The sequence below is a fragment of the Rhinolophus hipposideros genome (assembly GCF_964194185.1).
Source record: "Rhinolophus hipposideros genome assembly, chromosome: 17".
Taxonomy (NCBI): Eukaryota; Metazoa; Chordata; class Mammalia; order Chiroptera; family Rhinolophidae; genus Rhinolophus; species Rhinolophus hipposideros.
In genome coordinates, this window is record NC_138063.1 from 48,299,458 (window position 1) to 48,320,681 (window position 21,224).

General features: G+C 35.5%; 1 protein-coding gene across 3 annotated transcripts in view; it reads right to left on the bottom strand.

The window, feature by feature from the left end:
• The window catches only part of L3MBTL4 (L3MBTL histone methyl-lysine binding protein 4), a 460,291-nt gene that overhangs the window by 255,765 nt on the left and 183,302 nt on the right, over positions 1–21,224 (bottom strand). For all 3 annotated transcript variants that reach the window (XM_081078814.1, XM_081078815.1, XM_081078813.1), the window contains 2 exons: positions 3,140–3,225; positions 942–1,052 (listed from right to left, as the gene is read on the bottom strand). In XM_081078814.1, coding sequence (XP_080934940.1) covers positions 942–1,052; positions 3,140–3,225 — 197 coding nt within the window. The remainder of the gene's footprint in view (positions 1–941; positions 1,053–3,139; positions 3,226–21,224) is intronic.

Consider the following 21,224-nt stretch of genomic DNA (forward strand, 5'->3'; position numbering starts at 1 on the left):
GGTAAGTGGAAGAAAATACCTATATTGTTCCTGAATAGTGTTTAGCACAGTTATTGTTCTCATTTCTCAGAAGAATAATGGGCAGTGCCAGTATCTGTTCCTGATAATCTATGACCAAGCCAAATACTTATCTCTACATTTTACTAAAATTTATGTACCGATTATTCTCTTTGATATGAATTTAAAATGGCTTTCAAAGTAGGCATATAGCAAATAAGATTTCTTTTAAATTATATCAAACTATATATCAAACTTAAATACACCTTTCTTGATAGTGTCTATTAAAATTAGTTGACCTCAATATTTTTATTATTATGAAATAAAACTGTGCTAGGGTGGAAAATAATTTTTGAACTGTGATATTTATTGAATTCCACACTGTTTTTTAGTTCTCTGTATAAAAAAAAAAATGAAAAGCTTTGATTTTAGGAAAATTTCATTTTGAAGATATATGTATTTTTATAAAAATAGATGTCACAACAAGGACAGCATATCAAATCTTTACTTCAATATCTAACGTTTTGTTTTAACTACAGTGACTCAAGTGTTTTTATTTATTTATTTATTTTTGATGTGATAAAGAATAGTAGAAAACAAACAATTGTTCTTGAACAGCTGTTAAATAACAACAATTTCAAGAAAAATTTTATGCCAATAAAAATAAATTATAAAAAGAAAAAACTTATAGTCTAAATAGTAAATCTAAACAGAAATGTGTATTAGAATCCTTCTCAAAGTCAGTTGTGTCAAATATATAGATTTTGCATATCACAGATACTTCAGCTGGAAATCTCTCTACCTAAAGACATGTGACTAGAAATGAAGTCAGTTTAAGGTTTTGTAATTCTACTGGGCCAAGAAATCAGAGCCTCTGTAGTCAGCAGGGCAGAAAAGATGGGGGGAAATGCCAATAGAATAACATAATAATCTAAAACATGTACCTTTATTCTTTGTTCATCAACATCTATTATCGTAGCAACACGAATTAACCTAGGATTTCGTTTATCCACAACTTCAAGTTTCATATTCGGCAGAAAACCATGAGGCAACCGCTGTAACATGACAATAGCAATTAGTCATACAAAATTCAACAATTCAGACATGCTATTAGATTTTTTTCTAAAATACTATTATTCTATTTTTACATTCAGATGTTTAATAGAAATGGAATTTAATAATTTTAAGAGCACGTAGTACTTTATACACATTATTTTATTTAGTTTTATAAAAACCTATGAGAAGAGAAAAAATGCTATGGTCATTTTCAAGACAGATAAAAAGACATACATTAAATTATAAATTCATTACTGAGCAAAACAAGGTTCAGAAAATGATCTTACTATATTTTATCTATTAGTTTGGTTTTTTCCTAAAATTAACCTTATAAATTAAAAAAAAAATGTTAACTATTCTTACTGCCCAGTTTTGGAGTGTATGACCCAGAAAGCAAAATTATTTAATAAGTAATTAGAAATGATAAACATGATCCTATATAAATCTCAATTTTGAAATATATTTAGATAAAAGTTTCATAATTTCAATTGTTAAACTACTTTAATATCATACCGCAATGTAATTTAAAGCCAAAACCTGTACTTTTGTTACTCTATCTGTAACATAAGCATGTCAAACTGTATTAGGATTTCTTCCAAGGCTTAAAATGCTAGGAACCAGGAACTCATAATGATGAACACTCAGGCAATAATAAAGAAAATGGAATGGGAAAAAATATACCAGGACTTACACCGAAATTAAGGAAATTTAACAAAGTCAAAGTCAAAAGAAATCTCTGACGGTGTTTATAGGCTGACAAAAAGTTTTACTTTGAAAACTATTACTCATAAAACTGCTGAAGTGACTTTATTGAAAATGAAAGTGGACTGAATTCAAATCTCGAAATGGCAATAGGAAAATAAAACTCTCATACTACGTGAGGAAAAAACAGTTAAATATTTCTCTAATTTTGGTGTATTTCTCTCTAGCTTTTGTGGAAGCATATTTTCTTTCTAAAATGCATTATTACATCTACTAAATAGTGTATACGAACTATCATTACATTGCTGATCTCTGAAACTCTTTTTCTTCTCCCCAAGGTCACTGTCCCGACAACAAAAGTAATTGTTTTGCATTGCATATGTTAAAGATACATAGTTTGAGGTGAATCCATAATAACCCAGATAGAGTCAAGGTTGCTTTTTTGGCTAAATCTTTTCATAATTTTATTTTCTTGTAATATTCTTCTTGGAAAAGTAAAATGACGTTTTTACGCAAAGCAAGAGGAAAAGAGAGACTATAAACAGCTGATATTTTTGCTCATAAAATTTTCAGAATTCTTCAATTCTTCTTAATTTGATTATATTTCTTCAAGCCTTCTTAATTTGATCATACATATTCCCCCAAATCCAACCCATTATAATCAATTATTTAAATGCCTTTTGATCCCTAGAAAACTTTCAATAAATGAAATCATATGAAGACGCACACTATATAAAATTCTAATTAAAGACGAGTCAGGGAGCCCGGAGAATACCATTAGAGTTGAAAGTGAACACAGTTTGAAAACCACTGGTTTAGAACGTATATATTTCTAACTGTACTATCAATATACTTTCTTTTACAAAATAATTTATACTTGAGTCAATTCTGGAATAAATATACGAGAACAAATTTGAACTTTAAAAAGTGGTTTCTAATAAATGCTAAAAACAATGATTCTTGCAAAATGAATAAAACTATAACACACACAGACTATATGCAATTCCCCTAATTTAATATGGATTCATCAACATTCAAACAGTCCTTGAGACTGTGAAAGTTCAGAGTTCCCACTCAGTGAACTAACAGAACTGGAAATGAAGGACGCATTCAACAGAGGTTGATGAGACTTTCAACAGCACTAGTGAGGGGTTACTGTGTTTTTCAAGGAGAGACGTCATCACCGACATATGTGTATGGGAACAATAGTAAATGTCACCTCCTTTGTATTTTTAACTAAAAGCAAAGCAAATTGGTTATGAAAATAACACTTGAATTTAGAAAGAAAAAAATAGAATAATTTAAAACTGCCAAATGAAGGCATGGCACAATATGGACATTGTTTAAAGTTGAGAGTGTATACGGTATACAGATAAAAACTTACCATTTTAAAAACTTTGGCAGGAACTGCACTAGTATGAGTAGCTTCCAGATATTCTGTCCAGGAAAAATTTTCTGGATCAGGATAACCTGAAAAATATATAAATATGAAAAGATTACTGATATTTTGATCTCATACTATAAGATATCTGATAGGGACACCTACTGTTAATTGAACGCTCACAATTTAATAGTCCCTATGCTAAAACTTTCACACACATTACCCAACAAGTCTATGATAACCTCTGAGAGGGCCCTTTCACTCCCACTGAGGAAAGAGAACACTCATTCATTGGTTCATTCATTCACTCAACAAGATTAAGCAGGTTGGCCAAGGTCAAATGGTGATACGAGTACTTGACAGAACCAAGGAACACCCAGATGGCCTCAGTACAAGTTTGAAAAAACTGACAATCAATGTCTGATGTCACACAACAAGCTAATAATCTTTCTAATCCCTCGAATAACTTTGCATCTATTAGGGTTTTATTCTCATAATTAAATCTTTGTAATTACAATTTCCCAGGTTTGTTATTATCATTGCAATATGTATATATGGAGATGACATCATAGAAATGGTAGCATGAGGTGAGCCTCTTGAAATCTTTCCTGGAATTTAAAACAAATTGAACAACTATAATTCCACAAAGGACTCCATGCGCAACAAACAGGCAAGACTAGGAGACAGGCAACTGAAATCATCTAAAGGTGGGCAAATGGGGCCAGCGGGGGAGGCAGGAAGGGGTAAATGTGAAGCATGGACCATGCTGGCAAAGGAGCTGACCAGAGCTCAGAGCTCCGAGCTCCCTGAATTCGGAGCTACTGCAGCCACGGGAGAGGGAAGAACTCGAACTGCTAGTACTCCACTTATGGCCCACAGTCCTGCCTGAGAGATCAGCATATAATATGGCTGAGCCCAATGCTCACAGCAGAGACTTCAGAGCAAAGACTGGGGGCAAAAAGGTGAAAACAAAGGTTTAAGCCTTCACTGCCAAGCAGAGGATGGAAGGCTTAGGCACTGGGCCTAGTGACACCTCCTAACCCTGTCAGAGCTTGCCCCACCCTCACCCTCTCGGTGCTAGAAGCAGAAAGGTAGCAGTGTCAGATCAAAAGAACAGAGAACTGCTGCCCACAGACACAGACCCACAACCCATTAGTTCTGGCAAAGAGGAGGGAGCCCTGAGTGCAGGATGGGCTTTGCTGGTGGTCGCCGCCTTTGCTCACAGCCACCTCTCATAATCCAGCTCGCCCCCGGCCCCAACTATCTAGGTAGATCTTTGCAGGGGTAAACCGAGCTGCTGAAACATACAGGCCCTGAATCTAGTACAGGAAGAGCTTCAGAACTTCAGAAGTTCTCCACATCTCCCAATGGAGGTGATGCCCTGTGATCCAGGCAACCTGCTCACAGAGGAGAAGCCCAACTTCCAGGGAATCCCCCCATTGTGTGAGAAGCTAGAACAGTGCAGAGAAAATATAACACTACAGTGTGAGAGAGAATAAAAGGCTTAAGTTGGAAAGAAAATAAAGCATTCTATCAACACCTACTAAAGCAAAGAAAAGACCTCTGCTTACCAAACTTTTGCAGAACCCACTTCTGTAGATGCTCAGGAAGAAAAATAATAATTCACTAATAGCCAAGGTAACAAGGCAGCTCAAAAGAAAAAGAAAAGTCTCCAGAAAATGAACTTAAAGACACGGAAATATGTGACTTAAATGACAGAGAATTCAAGATTGCAGTTTTGAAAAAAATCAGCGGTAAGATGAAATAGGACTATTTGTGACAAAATGGATGGATCTTGAGAGTATAATGCTAAGCGAAATAAGTCAGACAGAAAAAGCAGAGAAGCATATGATTTCATTGATATGTGGTATATGAACCAAAAACAACAAAATAACAAGATAAACAAATGAGAAACAAAAACTCACAGACACAGACAATAGTTTAGTGGTAACCAGAGGGTCAGGGGTGGGGAGGGGAGTGGTAGATGACGGTAAAGGGGATCAAATATATGGTGACAGAAGGAGAACTGACTCTGAGTGGTGAACACACAATGGGATTTATAGATGATGTAATACAGAATTGTACACCTGAAATCTATGTAACTTTACTAACAATTGTGACCCCAATAAACTTTAATTAAAAAAATAAAAAATTAAAAAATAAAGTGTTTTTTCACTACTTAAAAAAAATCAATCAGATGCAAGAAAACACAGATAGGCAGTTTAATGAACTCAAAAGACAATCAAAGAACAAAATGAACATTTTACCAAAGAGATTGAAATTTTAAAGAACTAACCAGAATTTCTGAAGATTAAGAACTCAATTAAAAAAATGAAGAATGAAATAGCCAGCTTAGGTAGTAGAACTGACCAGACAGAGGAAAGAATCAGTGACACTGAAGATAGAAATCTGGAAATGACACAGATGGAAGAAGAGAGAGACTTGAGACTTAAAAGACATGAAAGAACTCTACAAGAACTTTCTGATTCTATCAGAAAGAGCAATATAAGAAGGAGAAGAAAGGGAGAAGGAAACAGAGTATATTCAAACGAACAGTTGAGAACTTCCCAAACTTGTAGAAAGAACTGGATCCTTGAATCCAAGAAGCAAATAGAACTGCTAATTACCTCAGTCCCAACAGGTCTTCTGCAAGGCACATTGTATTGAAACTATCAAAAATTAATGACAAATGGTACTTGTCTTTCTCTTTCTGACTTATTTCACTTAACATAATGTTCTCTAGATCCATATGATCTCACTTATATGCGAAATCTAAAGAAAAGAATATGTGTATGAACTAATCAGAAACAGTTTTGGGGACACAAAAAACCGAGAGTTGTTAGATGGGCGGGGGGGAGGGGGTTGGGGGTGAGAGGAAGGGTGAAGGGACTGGGGGGTGGCTGGTGACCACAGGATGGCCTCAGGGTTTTTTGAGAATTACTTTGGGGAACTTATTCAATAGTGTTTGGGGATTTTGTTGGGTGTCCGATGGACATGTGTCCTGTTTGGGAGACCACCTCAGGGATGCTGTGGATGCCTGGTCATGGCATTGTACACCAGAGGCTGGACATTAATGAATGCCAACTATAATTTTATGTGTATAATGTGATGGCTCAGTGTGAGGTCGGGGTGGTGGTGGATGGGGGGAGGGGGGTTCACGGTGTGAGGGATGTAAAAATAAAATAAAATAAAATAAAACTATAAAAAAAATTAAAAAAAATAAAAGTTAACTTTAAAAAAAAAAAAGATTAACGACAAAGAAAGAATCCTCAAGGCAGCCAAGGAAAAGAAGATGGTAACGTACAAAGGAAAGCTCATTAGATTATCATCAGATTCTTCAGCAGAAACTTTACTAGCCAGGAGGGAACGGAATTAAATATTCAAACTATTGAAAAAGAGAAATTATGAGCCAAGATTAATATATCCAGCAAAGATATCCTTTATATGAAGGAGGAATGACGACCTTTCCAGACATACAGAAGCTGAGGGAATTTTCTATCACATGATCTTCACTACAAGAAATACTGAAGGAGGCTACTAGACCTGAAACAAAAAAGCAAAAGAATACAAAACCATGAGTAGTATGAACAGACAGACAGAAGCAGGAAATGGCAACTCCTATACACTTAAACCTAATATACAGGGTAAAGAAGAAAAAAAAGAAACATTTAAAGAAAAAGAGGAAAAAGACAACTTGCTACTGCAGCACAGAAATCAACTCACAGCATAAATAGGGATATTTGTGACAACAAAAACATAAAAGGGGTGAGAATAAAGGTCTAAACTGGCATAAGGGAATGGAGAAAGTAAGCATACTGAAGAAAATGGAATAGTCTAAATATCAAATTTTGTTTTACATAAACTTAATGGTTACCACACATTAAATTCCAGAACTGAAATATATAAAATAATCAAAGAAGAAACACAGGGAAAAATCAGAGAATACCATCACACTGAAATAACAGACAACAACAAAAAGGCAAAGAAACAATGCGGACACAGTTCTACCAGAAAACCAAAGAAAACATGATAGAAAATCTTCACATATCAATAATCACCGTAAATGTAAATGGACTGAACTCACCAATAAAAAGGCACAAAGTAGAGATTGTATCAAAAAACTAAACCCAACCATATGCTGCCGCCAAGAGACACATCTCAGCTACAAGAACAAATATAGACTCAAAGTGAAAGGATGGAAATTGACACTCCAAACAAATGGTATACAGAGAAAAGAAGGTGTAAACAAACTGATATCGGATGAAACAGACTTCAGGATAAGAAAGGTAACAAGAGACAAAGATGGACATTTCACAATGATAAAGGGGACTATACAACAAGAAGACATAACAGTCATCAATATTTATGTCTGCAACAAGGAGCACCAAAATATGCCAAGTAACTACTAACATAACTAAAGGGAGAAATTGACCAAAACACAATTATATTAGGGGATCTAAATACATCATTGACAGCTATAGATAGACTGTCCAAACAGACAATAAATGAATATCAGCCCTATGTGACACATTAGATGAAATGGACATAATTGACATTTATAGAGCACTTCATACTAGAAAATCAGATTATACAATCTTTTCTAGTGTAAATGAAACATTCTTAAGGATAGACCATATATTGAAACATAAAATTAGCCTCAGGAAATTTGAGAAGATTGAAATCATACCAAGCATATTCTCTGATAATAATGTTTTGAAATTGGCTATCAAGTGCAAAAAGAAAGCAGGAGAAAACACAAACATGTGGAGATTAAACAACATACTTTTAAAGAACAATTGGGCCAAAGAAGAAATAAGAGGACAGATCAAAAGATACATGGAAACAAATGAGAATGAAAATACATCCTACCAAAATTTTGGGGATGCAGTGAAAGCAGTTTTAAGAGGGAAATTTATAGCATTACAGGCCTCTCTCAAGAAAGAAGAAACATCCCAGATAAATAACCTCAGGTTACAACTTAAAGAACTAGAAAAAGAAGAAAAAATGAAACCCAAAGTCAGCATAATGAAGAAAATAATAAAACTCAGAGAAGAACTAAATGAAATAGAAAGCAAAAAGACAATAGAAAAAATTAATATGATAAAGAGCTGGTTCTTTGAAACAAATGAGAAACAAAAACTCATAGACACAGACAATAGTTTAGTGGTTACCAGAGGGAAAGGGGGATGGGGGGAGGGAGATGAGGGTAAGGGGGATCAAATATATGGTGATGGAAGGAGAACTGACTCTGGGTGGTGAACACACAATGGGATTTATAGATGATGTAATACAGAATTGTACACCTGAAATCTATGTAATTTCACTAACAATTGTCACCCCAATAAATTTAAAAAAAAAATAAAAATAAAAAAACAACAAAAAAAGAAAAGATCAATAAAATAGACAACCCTTTGGCTACACTCACTAAGATCAAAAAAAAGACACAAATAAACAAAATCAGAAATGAAAGAGGGGAAATTACCAAGGACACCACAGAAATACAAGCATCATCCAAAAATACTATGGAGTATATGCCACCAGATTCAATAACCTAGAAGAAATGGACATGTTTTTAGAAACATACAGCCTTCCTGGGCTGAATCACGAAGAATTGGAAAATCTAAATAGACCGGTCACCTATAAGGAAATTGAATCAGTCATCCCAAATCTTCCCAAAAGGAAAAATCTGGGACGAGGTGGCTTCACTAGTGAATTCTACCAAACATTCAAAGAGGGTCTACTACCTGTCCTACTCAAACTCTTCCAACATTACCCTGATGCCCAAACCTGGTAAGGATAACACACTAAAAAGAAAATTACAGACCAATATCTCTGATGAATTCAGATGCAAAAATCCTAAATAAAATTCTATAAATAAAATTCTACAAGTAAAATATAAAATAAAATTGCTGCAAATTTAATGCAGCAATTAATTAAAAAAATTATACGTAACGACCAAGTTGGGTTTATCCCAGGGGCACAAGGATGGTTCAACATATAAAAATCAATATGATGCACCACATGAACAAAATAAAGGACAAAAATCATGGGATTATATCAATAGATGCAGAAGAAGCATTTGACAAGATACAACATCCATTTATGATTAAAACACTTAATAAAATGAGTATAGAAAGAGCATAGTTTAACATAGTAAAGGCTATAAATGACAAACCCTCAGCTCATATCATAATTAATGGTGAAAGGGGGATGGGTGGCTCAGTTGGTTAGAGCGCAAGCTCTGGGCAATGGGGCTGGCAGTTCTATTCCCACATGGGCCAGCGAGCTGCACCTTCCAGAAATAGAATGAAGTCAGTGAGCTGCCGCTGACCTCCTGGGTGGCCAGATGGCTCAGTTGGTTGGGGCTCATGCTCTCAACCACAAGGTTGCAGGTTTGACTCCCGCAAGGGATGGTGGGCTGCGCCCCCTGCTACTAACAATGGTGACTGGACCTGGAGCTGAGCTGCGCCCTCCACAACGAAGATAGAAAGGACAACAACTTGACTTGGATGGAGCTGATGAAGACAAACTGTTTTTCCCAGTTTGTCCTGGAAAAAACACACTACTGTTCCCCAATAATAATAATAAAAAAGTCCTGGAAATACACACTGTTCCCCAATAAAGTCCTGTTAAATAATAATAATAATAATTAATGGTGAAAAACTGAATATCTTTGCTTTATGTTCAAGGAACACGAGAAAGCTGTCCTCCATCACCTCTGCTTTTCAAAATATCATTGAAGTCCTTGCCAGAGCAGTCAGGCAAGAGAAAGAAATAAAAGGCATCCAAATTGGGAATGAAGAAATTAAGTGGTTACTCTTTGCAGATGACATGATGCTACATACAGAAAACCCTAAGACTCCACTAAAAAGCTATCAGAAACAATAAACGAATATAGGAAGTTGCCAGCTAGAAAATCAGCATACAAAAAGTCCATTGTATTCCTATATGCTAACAATGAAATCTCAGAACAAGAAATTAAAAAAAAAAATTCTCTTGTAATTGTAACAACAAGAATAAAATATGTAGGAATAAACTTAACCAAGGATATGAAAGACCTACATACTGAAAATTGTAAGATATTTTTAAAAGAAATTAAAGAAGACACAAAGAAATGGAAAGACATTCCATGCTCATGAATTGGAAGAATCAACATAGTTAAAATGGCCATATTACCCAAAACAATATACAGATTTAATGCAATCTCCATCAAAATCTCAATGGCATTTTTTTTTTAAGAAATAGAACCAAAAAATCATCAGATTTGTATGGAACAACAAAAGACCCCGAATAGCCAAAGCAATCTTAAGAAAAAAGAACAATACTGGAAGTATTACACTCCCTGACTTCAGCTTGTACTACAGGGCAACAATAATCAAAACAACATGGTATTGGCAGAAAAACAGACACATAGACCAATGGAATAGAACTGAGAACCCAGAAATAAACCCACATAAATATGTACAGATAATTTTTGACAAAGAAGCAAAAAACATACAATGGAGAAAAAACAGCCATTTCAATAAATGGTGCAGGGAGAATTGGAAAGCCATGTGCAAAAGAATAGAACTAGACTGCTATTTGTCACCACGTACCAAAATTAACTCAAAATGAATCCAAGACCTAAACATATGTGCTCCAATGTTCACTGCAGCTTTGTTTACGGTGGCCAAGACATGGAAACAACCAAAAATGTCCTTTGATAGATGAATGGGTAAAGAAGCTGTGGTATATATATACACAATGGAATACTACTCAGCAGTAAGAAAAGATGAAATAGTACCATCTGCAACAACATGGCTGGATCTTGACATTATAATGCTAAGCGAAATAAGTCAGACATAAAATGTAGGGAACCATATGATTTCACTGATGTGTGGTATATAAAACTGAAAACAACAAAAGGACAAGAGAAACAAAGAAAGAAACAAAAACTCATAGACATAGACAATAGTTTAGTGGTTACCAGAGGGTAAAGGGGGACAAGGGTGGTAGATGAGGGTAAAAGGGATCAAATATATGGTGATGGAAGGAGAACTGACTCTGGGTGGTGAACACACAATGTGATATATAGATGACGTATTACAGAACTGTACACCTGAAATCTATGTAACTTTACTAAGAATTGTCACCCCAATAAACATATGTATACATACATGTTTATCTATGTATATATACATACATGTATATATGTATGTATATACTGTGTTTCCCCGAAATAAGACCTAGCTTGACCATCAGCTCTAATGTGTCCTTTGAAGCAAAAATTAATGTAAGACCTGGTCTTATATGATAGAAGACTCAGTCTTATTATATTATATTAAAATAACACTGGTTCTTATATTAATTTTTGCTCCAAAGGACATATTAGAGCTGATGGTCTGGCTAGGTCTTATTTTTGGGGAGACAAGGATATATATCATGGTATAAAGCACTCTATTTTAAAACATTTCCACCTAATTGGATTTCTTGTTTCTCTCTGTGTGGTTTCATTCCTAATTACATTTGCCAGAGGTCTATGTACACTGTTGTGTTATTTCTTTTTCCTTTTAAGGACTAAATACTTAGATTTATTCATTAGCTCTATTGTTTTCTTTTGTCTTTTCTTATTATCTCATTTGCTGCGTTTACTCCTATTCCTTCCTCATACTTCCCTTAGGTGTGTTTTTTTTTATACTTGTCTTGCCAAACCGAATTGTAAAAATAGTTTATTTTCTTTCTTCATGTTTTTTTAAATAATAGAAGCATTTAAGACTACAAACTTACCATCTTTGCCCTGGAATACAGCTTTAGACATCTGGACAAACTTTACCAAAATATTCATTTTTCTCATTTCTACTTTCTAAAAAACAATTATAATCTTTGTCATCTTGATTTAATCTTTGGCCAAATATTTATTTATGAGATTTATCAAGTGGTTAATTTTTGCAGTTGTTAAAATATTAATAATCTCTGAAGATGGACAATACCTGAAGAAAAGCTGTGGCTGTGGGCATAAGTGGCAGTACCAAACTAGGAAAAAAGATCAGACATGAGGATCCATAAACTACAAAGCAGCGCATCAGCCAGTCAGCCCCTGGATTTTCCCATGGTGCTGGCAGTTCTCTGGGGAAAGAGGCACAGTTGCGTCACAAACGTATTCAATTAATGTTAGAGAATAATTAGAAGGCAATTAGGTGACAGCAAGACAGACAAGGTGTGTTAGAGTAGAAGTGCTTGAGCCCTCAGGAAGGAGAGGCACTTCTAAACAGCTGAGCACTATTTTAGGAAGAGCAGTGTGACCACTTAGGATATGGCAAAATGTGCTATCTCCTTTATGGGCTCAAAGAAGTGGAGGTCTCACGAGGGGCAACAGAAGAAGGCCTGTGTGCAAAAAGTGGGGTAGATGGTCAACTCCAAAGCTTTGAGTTGAAACGACTTATTGTCAAGAAAAAGACCTTAGAATGTAAATATGGGGTGGGTGCAAAAACCAGAGAAATTTAAGGACAAACCAAGGTAAATGTAAATGAAAACATACTTAAATCATGTCTTTCCAATGGAGACCTGTATCACTCAGGGAAAAAGCAAGTCCTTATAATGACTCCTACACAACATGGCCCAATGCCACCCTGACCATGTATCTTCCTTTCGCTCCACTCCTGCTCTAACTAGCACACAGCCAACTTCCTCGCTCCCTAAGTTCTTGCATTTGTTGTTCCTTTACCAGGTAAGTTCTCTTCATGGACCCTCCAGACTCCTGACCTTACTTCCTTTAAGTCGTTGCTCAGATGTCACATTGTCAGTAAGTCCTTTCTTGAAATCCCTGAACAATTAGAAAACCACCCCCACCCCTTCCACCTGAATATACACACCTTTCCTAAACTCATCACCTGCCTTATTTTTTTCCATAACACTTACCACCCCCTAATGCATTATGTATTTCACATATTTATTGTTTCTCTTGCTCTTCTAGAATATAAGTTGTCTTATGGAATGTGTCTGTTCATTTCACTGCTATTTCCTCTGAGCTTAGAACAGTACCTAACCTATAGTTGACATTCAATAAATATCTGGTAAATATTTGTTGAATGAAGGAAATGTATTTCCTGAGACGTCTGCATTTAATATTGTGATCACCAAGAGTGACAGTGGTATAGCCAAAATTAGATCGGTCTAGTCTCAAAATACTGAATGCAACTCTGATAAAAGGTGGTTTGGCTGCTGGAGCTGATGTTATCAGAGGTATCATTAGAATAAAATGATACTTCTATATCAATACTGGTTAAGGTTCCAAATAGCACGGAAGACTGGATAGTGCCAAGGGGTACAGATTGCCAGTGGCATCTGTACAAGGCAAATGCAATTCTCAACCCTTTGTTCCACGTAAGAAAGGCCAACTTAAGTGTTAGATTGTTTACAGACTCTTCTTATAACAGCAACCTCCATTATTTTTCCTCCAGAAACATAATTTTGCCACTGGAACATTCTCCTTCTAAAGAAGTGGAATCAGGAACAAACAGCACAACTCCTGAAGTTTCTGACATCCTGGTCTGGGTGACCTATGCCACGGAACCTAGAGAAGCATAACAACCATAATTACACCAGTGGCCAATCCAGGAACTGAAAATCATAGGTGTCCTAGGACAAACAATTTTTAGGTAATACACAACAATCCCATTTATTTATCAGCAAGAAAAAGGGATCTGATGAGTCTTGCTGAGAAGTTTCAATCAGAATATTGATCATAAATACACATGCCGTATGGACTTAAGGGGACAGTTCATCTAACTCCTCATTTTATTGATGAGGAAAGTGAAACCTGGAATTTTAAGTGACTTGTCCATGGCAAGACAACTAATGATGATTTCAAAGCTAGAGCCCAGGTCTCCTGACTCGCTCCTTACAGAAATTAAGAATTCTAAAGAGCTACTTTGAGGTTCAGTGACTGCTCTGAAGGCTGCCAGGCCCAAAGACCAAGAGAAAGTATCAGCAGAGAAATGAGAGCCCTACAACTAGTACCAATGAGGCCCTGACTAATTTTTGTCATTATTTTAAGAGTGTGGATTTTCTAAGAAAGCCCCTCAGACACTATTTATTTATTGATCTGTTCTGAGTAGCTCTCTCAAGGCAGAGCAGCAACTCATCCAAAAGTCCAGGTCTCCCAATGGTAGAGACTGAAGAAAGTTACTGTGCTGTACTCCATTCATTCAGTAGATTCTGCACTCACAGAGGGGCTCTTTATGAAAATTCCCTGACCATCAAGCTATCGCTAATAATCCCATGTTCAATGGTGGTATACTATTTAGTACAAAACAAAAGAAATACAAGACATGAGGATAACCAGTTATTTCAATCACTGTCAATCCCAATTCAAGTCCACCCAATTTTGTTTTCAAAGAACATGTTGAAATTGACCTCACATTTATGGTAACTTACATGCCAGAAGTCCTGGACTCATATTCAGCTCATCAGAATTCAAGTTAAAATATCCTTTTTGGCAAAATAATACAAATCAGAGTCTTTAATATTTATAACAGGATGTCAGGTTTGTTACTTGATCATCAATCAGGTCCTAAAGCATATGGAACACTCTTTGACCTATAGTATTGGACTACCAGTACCTCAAGCACTCGTCAAAGTGCTCATTTTGAAATTGATTATTTTGCTCAAAGCGTGGCTGAGGTGAAATATATTCAGAATAGACTAAGAAAATCGAGTCTCTTCTATGTCTTGTGAAATCACCAAAACCAACCAGTCTGTGCCTCACTGGCTGAGTTCCCAGCAGAATTGTCTTTGAAAAGGCCATGGCTCCTACAACTACCTAATCTAACCCATGCTTCATAACTGTCAGGCATTTGTGATGGGGTATTTACCTGTTTCTCTCTCTTTCTCCCTCTCTCAACAACTGGTTATTTTGCTTCTAGTTTTCTCTCATTTTCACTAACTGCATAACATTCCACTGAGTCATTTCTATGACTAACTTAATGACCCTCATGTTATATCTTTATTGTTCTTTGTTATATCCTCATCTCCTAGCTATGCCTCACACTTAATAAGCACTTAATTAATATAGGTTCAATTAATTAATTCGTAATTTATATTTTTCTTTGAACTCTTACCTTATTTACGCCAACAGCTTCTATCTATAGGAAATAGCTCAATGCCATTTAAAATATAATAATTTTTTGTGTGCCTAAAAAAACTTAATGGTCAATGTTACAAGTAAATAAAAGAATTATTTATACTATACATTTGCCAATGTAATTTTAGCTTTGCAAAGAAGTTATGAAGTAAAGTTAAATAATTATTGGGTATTAAAACATAATTTGCTAAGAAATTACAGTGTGCTCATAAACATCTAGAATATTTGATAAATCTGTCCAGCCAATTGATGATTCTACAGAATTTGTACAAACCAATTGCTGTTATTCCTACAAAGTACATTTCATTACCTCCCAAAATACCAATTATTATAGCTTTATTCTCTGAAAATAAACTTGCATTTGGCATTCATTCACACGTTTGAATGCTACACTTCCAATTTTAAAATGTGGAAATAAACACATATATTTAGCTCTGTTCCTTTCTAAAGCCACATGATAAAGATGAACTGGTACTTTAAGGAAAATGATCAGGTGGGGGGGGCGTCTATGGGAGGAGCTGGGCTCATGGAAGGAAGTTCATGAGAACACCTACCTGAACTCTGTGGTTCTAACTTCCTTTTCATAAAACTCTGTGGCTCTAACTTCCTGTCTCACTGCCTTAAAGAGCCTCCATCTTGGCAAGCCAGAATGTGTCGTGTATGTGCTGGGATGCTGCCCTTTTTCCTTTTTCTTTTTTCCTTTACCCAAATAAATCCTTTTTGGTGATGGAACACCTAGATGATATTATTTTGCAGTCGACACATCAAAATATCAATAAAGGCATTTTTAAATAATTGCTTATCAACATAGGAAATGCTGAATTATCTTTGATACAACGCATCACGGAATAAAATGTAGCCTTTCTAAAGAATTAGAACTATACCAAATGAGTTAAAAGAGATTTGCTATGAGATATAGTTGAGCAAGATAAAAAGATGGAAAAATCTGTATATAATATAATCCCATTTTTATAGCAGAAAGATTTAAAAACCACCCGAACATATGGGTGTATAAGTGTGTATGTTTACATATATAAGCAATTACGTGGGAATCAGCAAAATATGTATAGCATCCAAAGGCTAGTGGTTCTAACCATTTTCCTTTTCCTCTTGGAAAAATGGATAAACTACATTTCCTAGACTCCTATGCTTTGAAGTGCAGTTATGTAACTAAGTTCTGGCCAATACATGTTGGTAGAAATGATGTAATAAGCCACTCCAAGTTTGTCCCCTAAAGCCCTCTCTTGTGCAACCATCAGTTCTTTTCCCAGTTTCAGACTTAACTGAAAGATTCCCAAGGACCTAGAGATCCAGTCCCAGAAGACCTGCCTGGAGCAAAACTGATACCTATCAACCATTGTACTATGACAGGAGCAAGAAATGAATTCTTAATGTGTAAAGGCACCAAAATTTTGGAGTGACGTGATATGCTAGTTCACTCATGGTTAATTAATATTTGCTAGAATTCACCAGTGAAATCATCAGGTGCAAGGCTTTTCTTTGTTGGGCGATTTTGGGCTCCTGATTAAATCTTTATATGAGTTATTTTATTTAAAATATTTTTGAAATAAATGTGATTTATTGCATGTTTTTATGAACCAAGACTTGTGGATAAAATGTGAGCAAAACAAACACAGTCCATGCCAACACAATATTTATAAAATATTTTGCCTAGAGTTTGAGAAATCTGGTCTTGTTTCATTTTTCTTTTTCTTTTTCACCGTTGAACTTTCTAATATTGTTGTCGGAAGAAAAAACTTTATGGAGGGTAATCTGGAAATATTTATCAAATTCTTAAAATTTGTTTTTATACTCTGTAATCCAATAATTCCACTTACAACAACCACAAAGAAATAGCAAGCAGATATATCTATTTCTTTAAAAGAATAACTTCCATCATTATTTAAGAACTAGAAAAAGTTAATGTCTAGTACAAAGGCAAAAAACCTAAATAAACTGTGTTTTACTCATAAGATAAATAATTAAGCAGTCATTAATATCTAGGTTCTCAAAGACTATTTAAATAAATTATATTCTCAAGTAAAAGGGGAAGACTACAGAATCAGTATGCACACTAAGATCACAATTCTAATTTTTAAGTTATGTATATACAGCCAAGTAAAAAGACAAGGTAATTGGAAAAATAAATAGAATAATAATGGTAAGCTCTATTAGTAGTGGAATTAACATTTTAATATATTCATTGTAACATTTCATATTTAACCCTTCCTACAGTTTTATAAGAAAAATAGAATTAACTTTTATTTTAAAGAAATTTAACTTATAAGAAATTCCCTCCATGGTCACTTCATGGGTGATAATGTATAAGAATTCAGTGGTAAACTAAACTTTGATTCATAAAGAGTAAAATTTAGCTGACTGAGCTCTCCATACAGAGAAAGAGAACACTATCCATTTACAGTGTACTTATAAAATGTGTTGGGAATTCACTTTCTGTGAGATGCCTTGGGGAAATGGTGATATGCTTTTCAATCCAATTAAAGGACAAGAGAAAGAATAATGACATGTGCTGCAGCCGCAGAATCACCTATTGATGGAATCACGGTAATGTCCTGTGGGAACTATGGTAGTAACATGTCTACCAGAGGCACAGACACACAGCATAAAATCATAACTGTACATTGTACTATATGGCCAAAGAAAATTGTCCCACAGTTAGCAAAATATGCATGTTTAATTTTTTTTCTCGTTTTGGGTGGCTTTTTGCTATCACATTAAAATGTATTTACTGTAGAACATGATATTTGCAAGAAAAGAGAGCCTTGAAAGGACAGGAATCAAATTTATTTTCCTTGCCGATCAACTCAGGGAGCTCTCCAGATCAAAGGAAACTGAATAAAGACCTTATACTTGTTAGTTGGTCACTTGCCAAATCAAGTAAGTAGCAATCCCAAAGTACCTTACCTCTTCCTAGCCCCATTCCCACAGCCCTTGGTGACAAGGTAATTGGAAAAATAAGTAGCAGAATAATAATGGTAAGCTCTGTTGGTAGTGAGATTAATATTTTAATGTATTTATTATAACTTCATATTTAACACTTCCCATATTTTATAATAAGATATAATTAACTTTTATTTTAAAGCAGGCTTATACTCCTATTTCCACATATCATGAATCTCCCCAGTGATCTTTACACTCCTCTGCCTTTCTGATATGCCTATTACTACCAAATAAATGCTCCTTTAACATAGTTATAGCAGAGATTTGACTATACGCTCTTCATTCTGCCATGAAATGGCCTCAACCTACCCATCCTACTAATTCCTTATTAACAGCACAAAACACAAGTGAAACCCATTTTGGATTCCTGACCTCCAGAACTATAAAATAATAAACTTGTGTTGTTTTAGGCCACTAAGTTTGTGGTAATTTGTTACAAAGAAGTACACCACCTAATTTCATATAAATCATATAATTTTCTCCAAGAAGCACTTTTTGCTCTTTCTGGACAGGTGTTACTTTTTGACTAATTTCATTGTCACCTACAACAGTCTATATTTACAAACTCACCAAACAGTCCCGTGTAGACTTTTAGCTCCTTAAGCTCAAGGAAGGCTGCTCACTGACTTTTCTATCCTCCCCTCCCCCACCAATGTCCTACATAATGATAGAAATAGATTATAGCACAATGAATAAATAGGAATCCATGACTTCATACTACTGTAAGTAAAAAAAACAAAAACAAAAACAAAAAACAAACAACAGAAACGAGTAAATAAACCATAAGGGAGCATAAGTCAACTAATAAACAGAGAAAGAATAATGGAATTTTAAAAATCACCCATTTGGCAAACATCACACTAATAACCAATACATCTAATAAACATCAATGCATGCTAAAAACTAGTGGATGGATGTTCGATGAGGAATAAAGTATTTACGTAATCTCAAAGTAACTCTCCATCAAATATATATTAACTACAAGAGGAAAACTGAATAATTTTACAGTGGAGAAACCACTTTAAACAAGTGACTAAAGTCAACATTAACGAGAAAGGCACAGCCTGAGATCCGTGCACCACCTGAGAGGATGCAATGGGAGCACAGCATTGCCTCTGGGATATTCCTCTCCAGGTAGGTAACTCACATCCACTCCTGAGGAAACACCAGACAAAGCCAAAGTGAAAAGCATGTTACAAAATAACTGGCCTGTACACTTAAAAAGTGTCAAGTTCATAGAAGTCAAGGAAAGACTAACGAACTGTTGCCAACTAAAGAGCACTAAAGAGATATGACAAGTAAACACAAAAAGTGATCCTGGATTAAACGTTTCATTTCTCTTTATTTGTTTTTTCCTAGAGAATACCTTCGGGTGACTGGCAAAACTTTCATTTTGGCAATTTAATCTCAAATGGTTTGACTGGGAAGAGTTTTGTGGGGATTTTTTTTATTTGTTTTTTTTATTGTTTGTTTGTTTGTTCTTTTCGGCTATTGTGACTCTTCTGAATCTTTAAAATTATTTCAAATTTTAAACAAAGTAAAAACAAATTTAAGGCTAACCACAAATCAGTCTGAGCATAATGTTCTAAGTCCCTTCTCACCTCCTAGCCCCCATTTTCCCCCATGCTATCCCGTAGCCCAGCATACTACTCATAATGTCCATAATTCTTAAGTTTCGCAGGAACTTCCTGATATCTTGCTTTTGTGCATACTGTTCCTTCTACCTAATATTCTCTTCTACCCCATATCTCAGTTAAAATATTGCATATCCTTAAAAGACTAATGCAAACACTGATTCCAATGTCAAGACTACCATATACGAAATTGGAATTTACATCTCCCTCTCCTGTGTTCCCAGCATTCTACTAAAAGCTTCCCTTCCATTACAATCAGAAGCCCATGTATAGTACCTGAACCAACATGGTGAGGGGGAAAAGGCAGAGGAGTTCCTGAAGTCAACTAGCAGAGCCTGCCACCAAATCCCCAACACTACACATGAGAAGTCCATGGCCAGTTACCTGATCTCTCTGGACCTCAGTTCTCCAATTATGAATTTGAAATAATTGACAAAAACTTTACAAAGTTGTAATGAAAACAAGTACAGTATGGATCATAAAGGTCATTTAAAAAAATGAGATCCAAAAATAAGATTCTACTTTACACTCAGTATGAGGGCTATAAACAAAAACGCAGACAAGTGTTAGCAAGGATACAGAGAAATCGGAACCCTCACATGCTCCTGGTAGGAATGTAAAATGGTGCATTTCCTGTGGGAAAGAGTCTGGCAATTACTCAATAAGTTAAGCTTAGCATTACTACATGATTCTGCAATTCCACTCCTAAGTATACACCCACAGTAGAGAATTGAAAAGATGTTCACACAAACACTGGTACACAAAGGTTCACAGCGGCATTATTCAAAGTAGCCCCAAAGTGTAAACAATCCAAATGCCCAATGACTCATGGCTAAGCAAAGTGTGGTTTACCTAAATAGTGAAATATTATGTGGAATTAGAAAGAAGATATGTGCTACAACATGGATAAACTCTAAAGTCATTATGCAAGTGAAAGAAGACAGATCACATATTATCTGGTTCTATTTACATGAAGTCACTATGGAGATGTTTGTTGAATTAAATTTATGTGCAGTCTGTGCTTCAAATGTGAACAGCAACCTGCGTTTGGAGAGGTACGCTATGCACTCTCTGCAGAGGCACTCCTAGGGGATGTGGTCCCGCTGTCAGTCAGACGAGCCCTGTCGGCCATGATGGTTCTGCAGGGCTTCCTGTCCACCTGCCCAGACTGAGCAGGAGGCGAGCTGGGGTGGAGGCCCCTGTCATCAATTGCAGAACAGACTTTCACACATAGAAGACTGTTGATAAAACAGTCTTGCAATATTGTTTTAACTGGTAAACAAGCCACTGCCAGCAATACTGCAATATAGAGTACTGGAAATTTCATATACACACAAAGCAATCTGATTTACTTTTAAAACAGCAATACCAT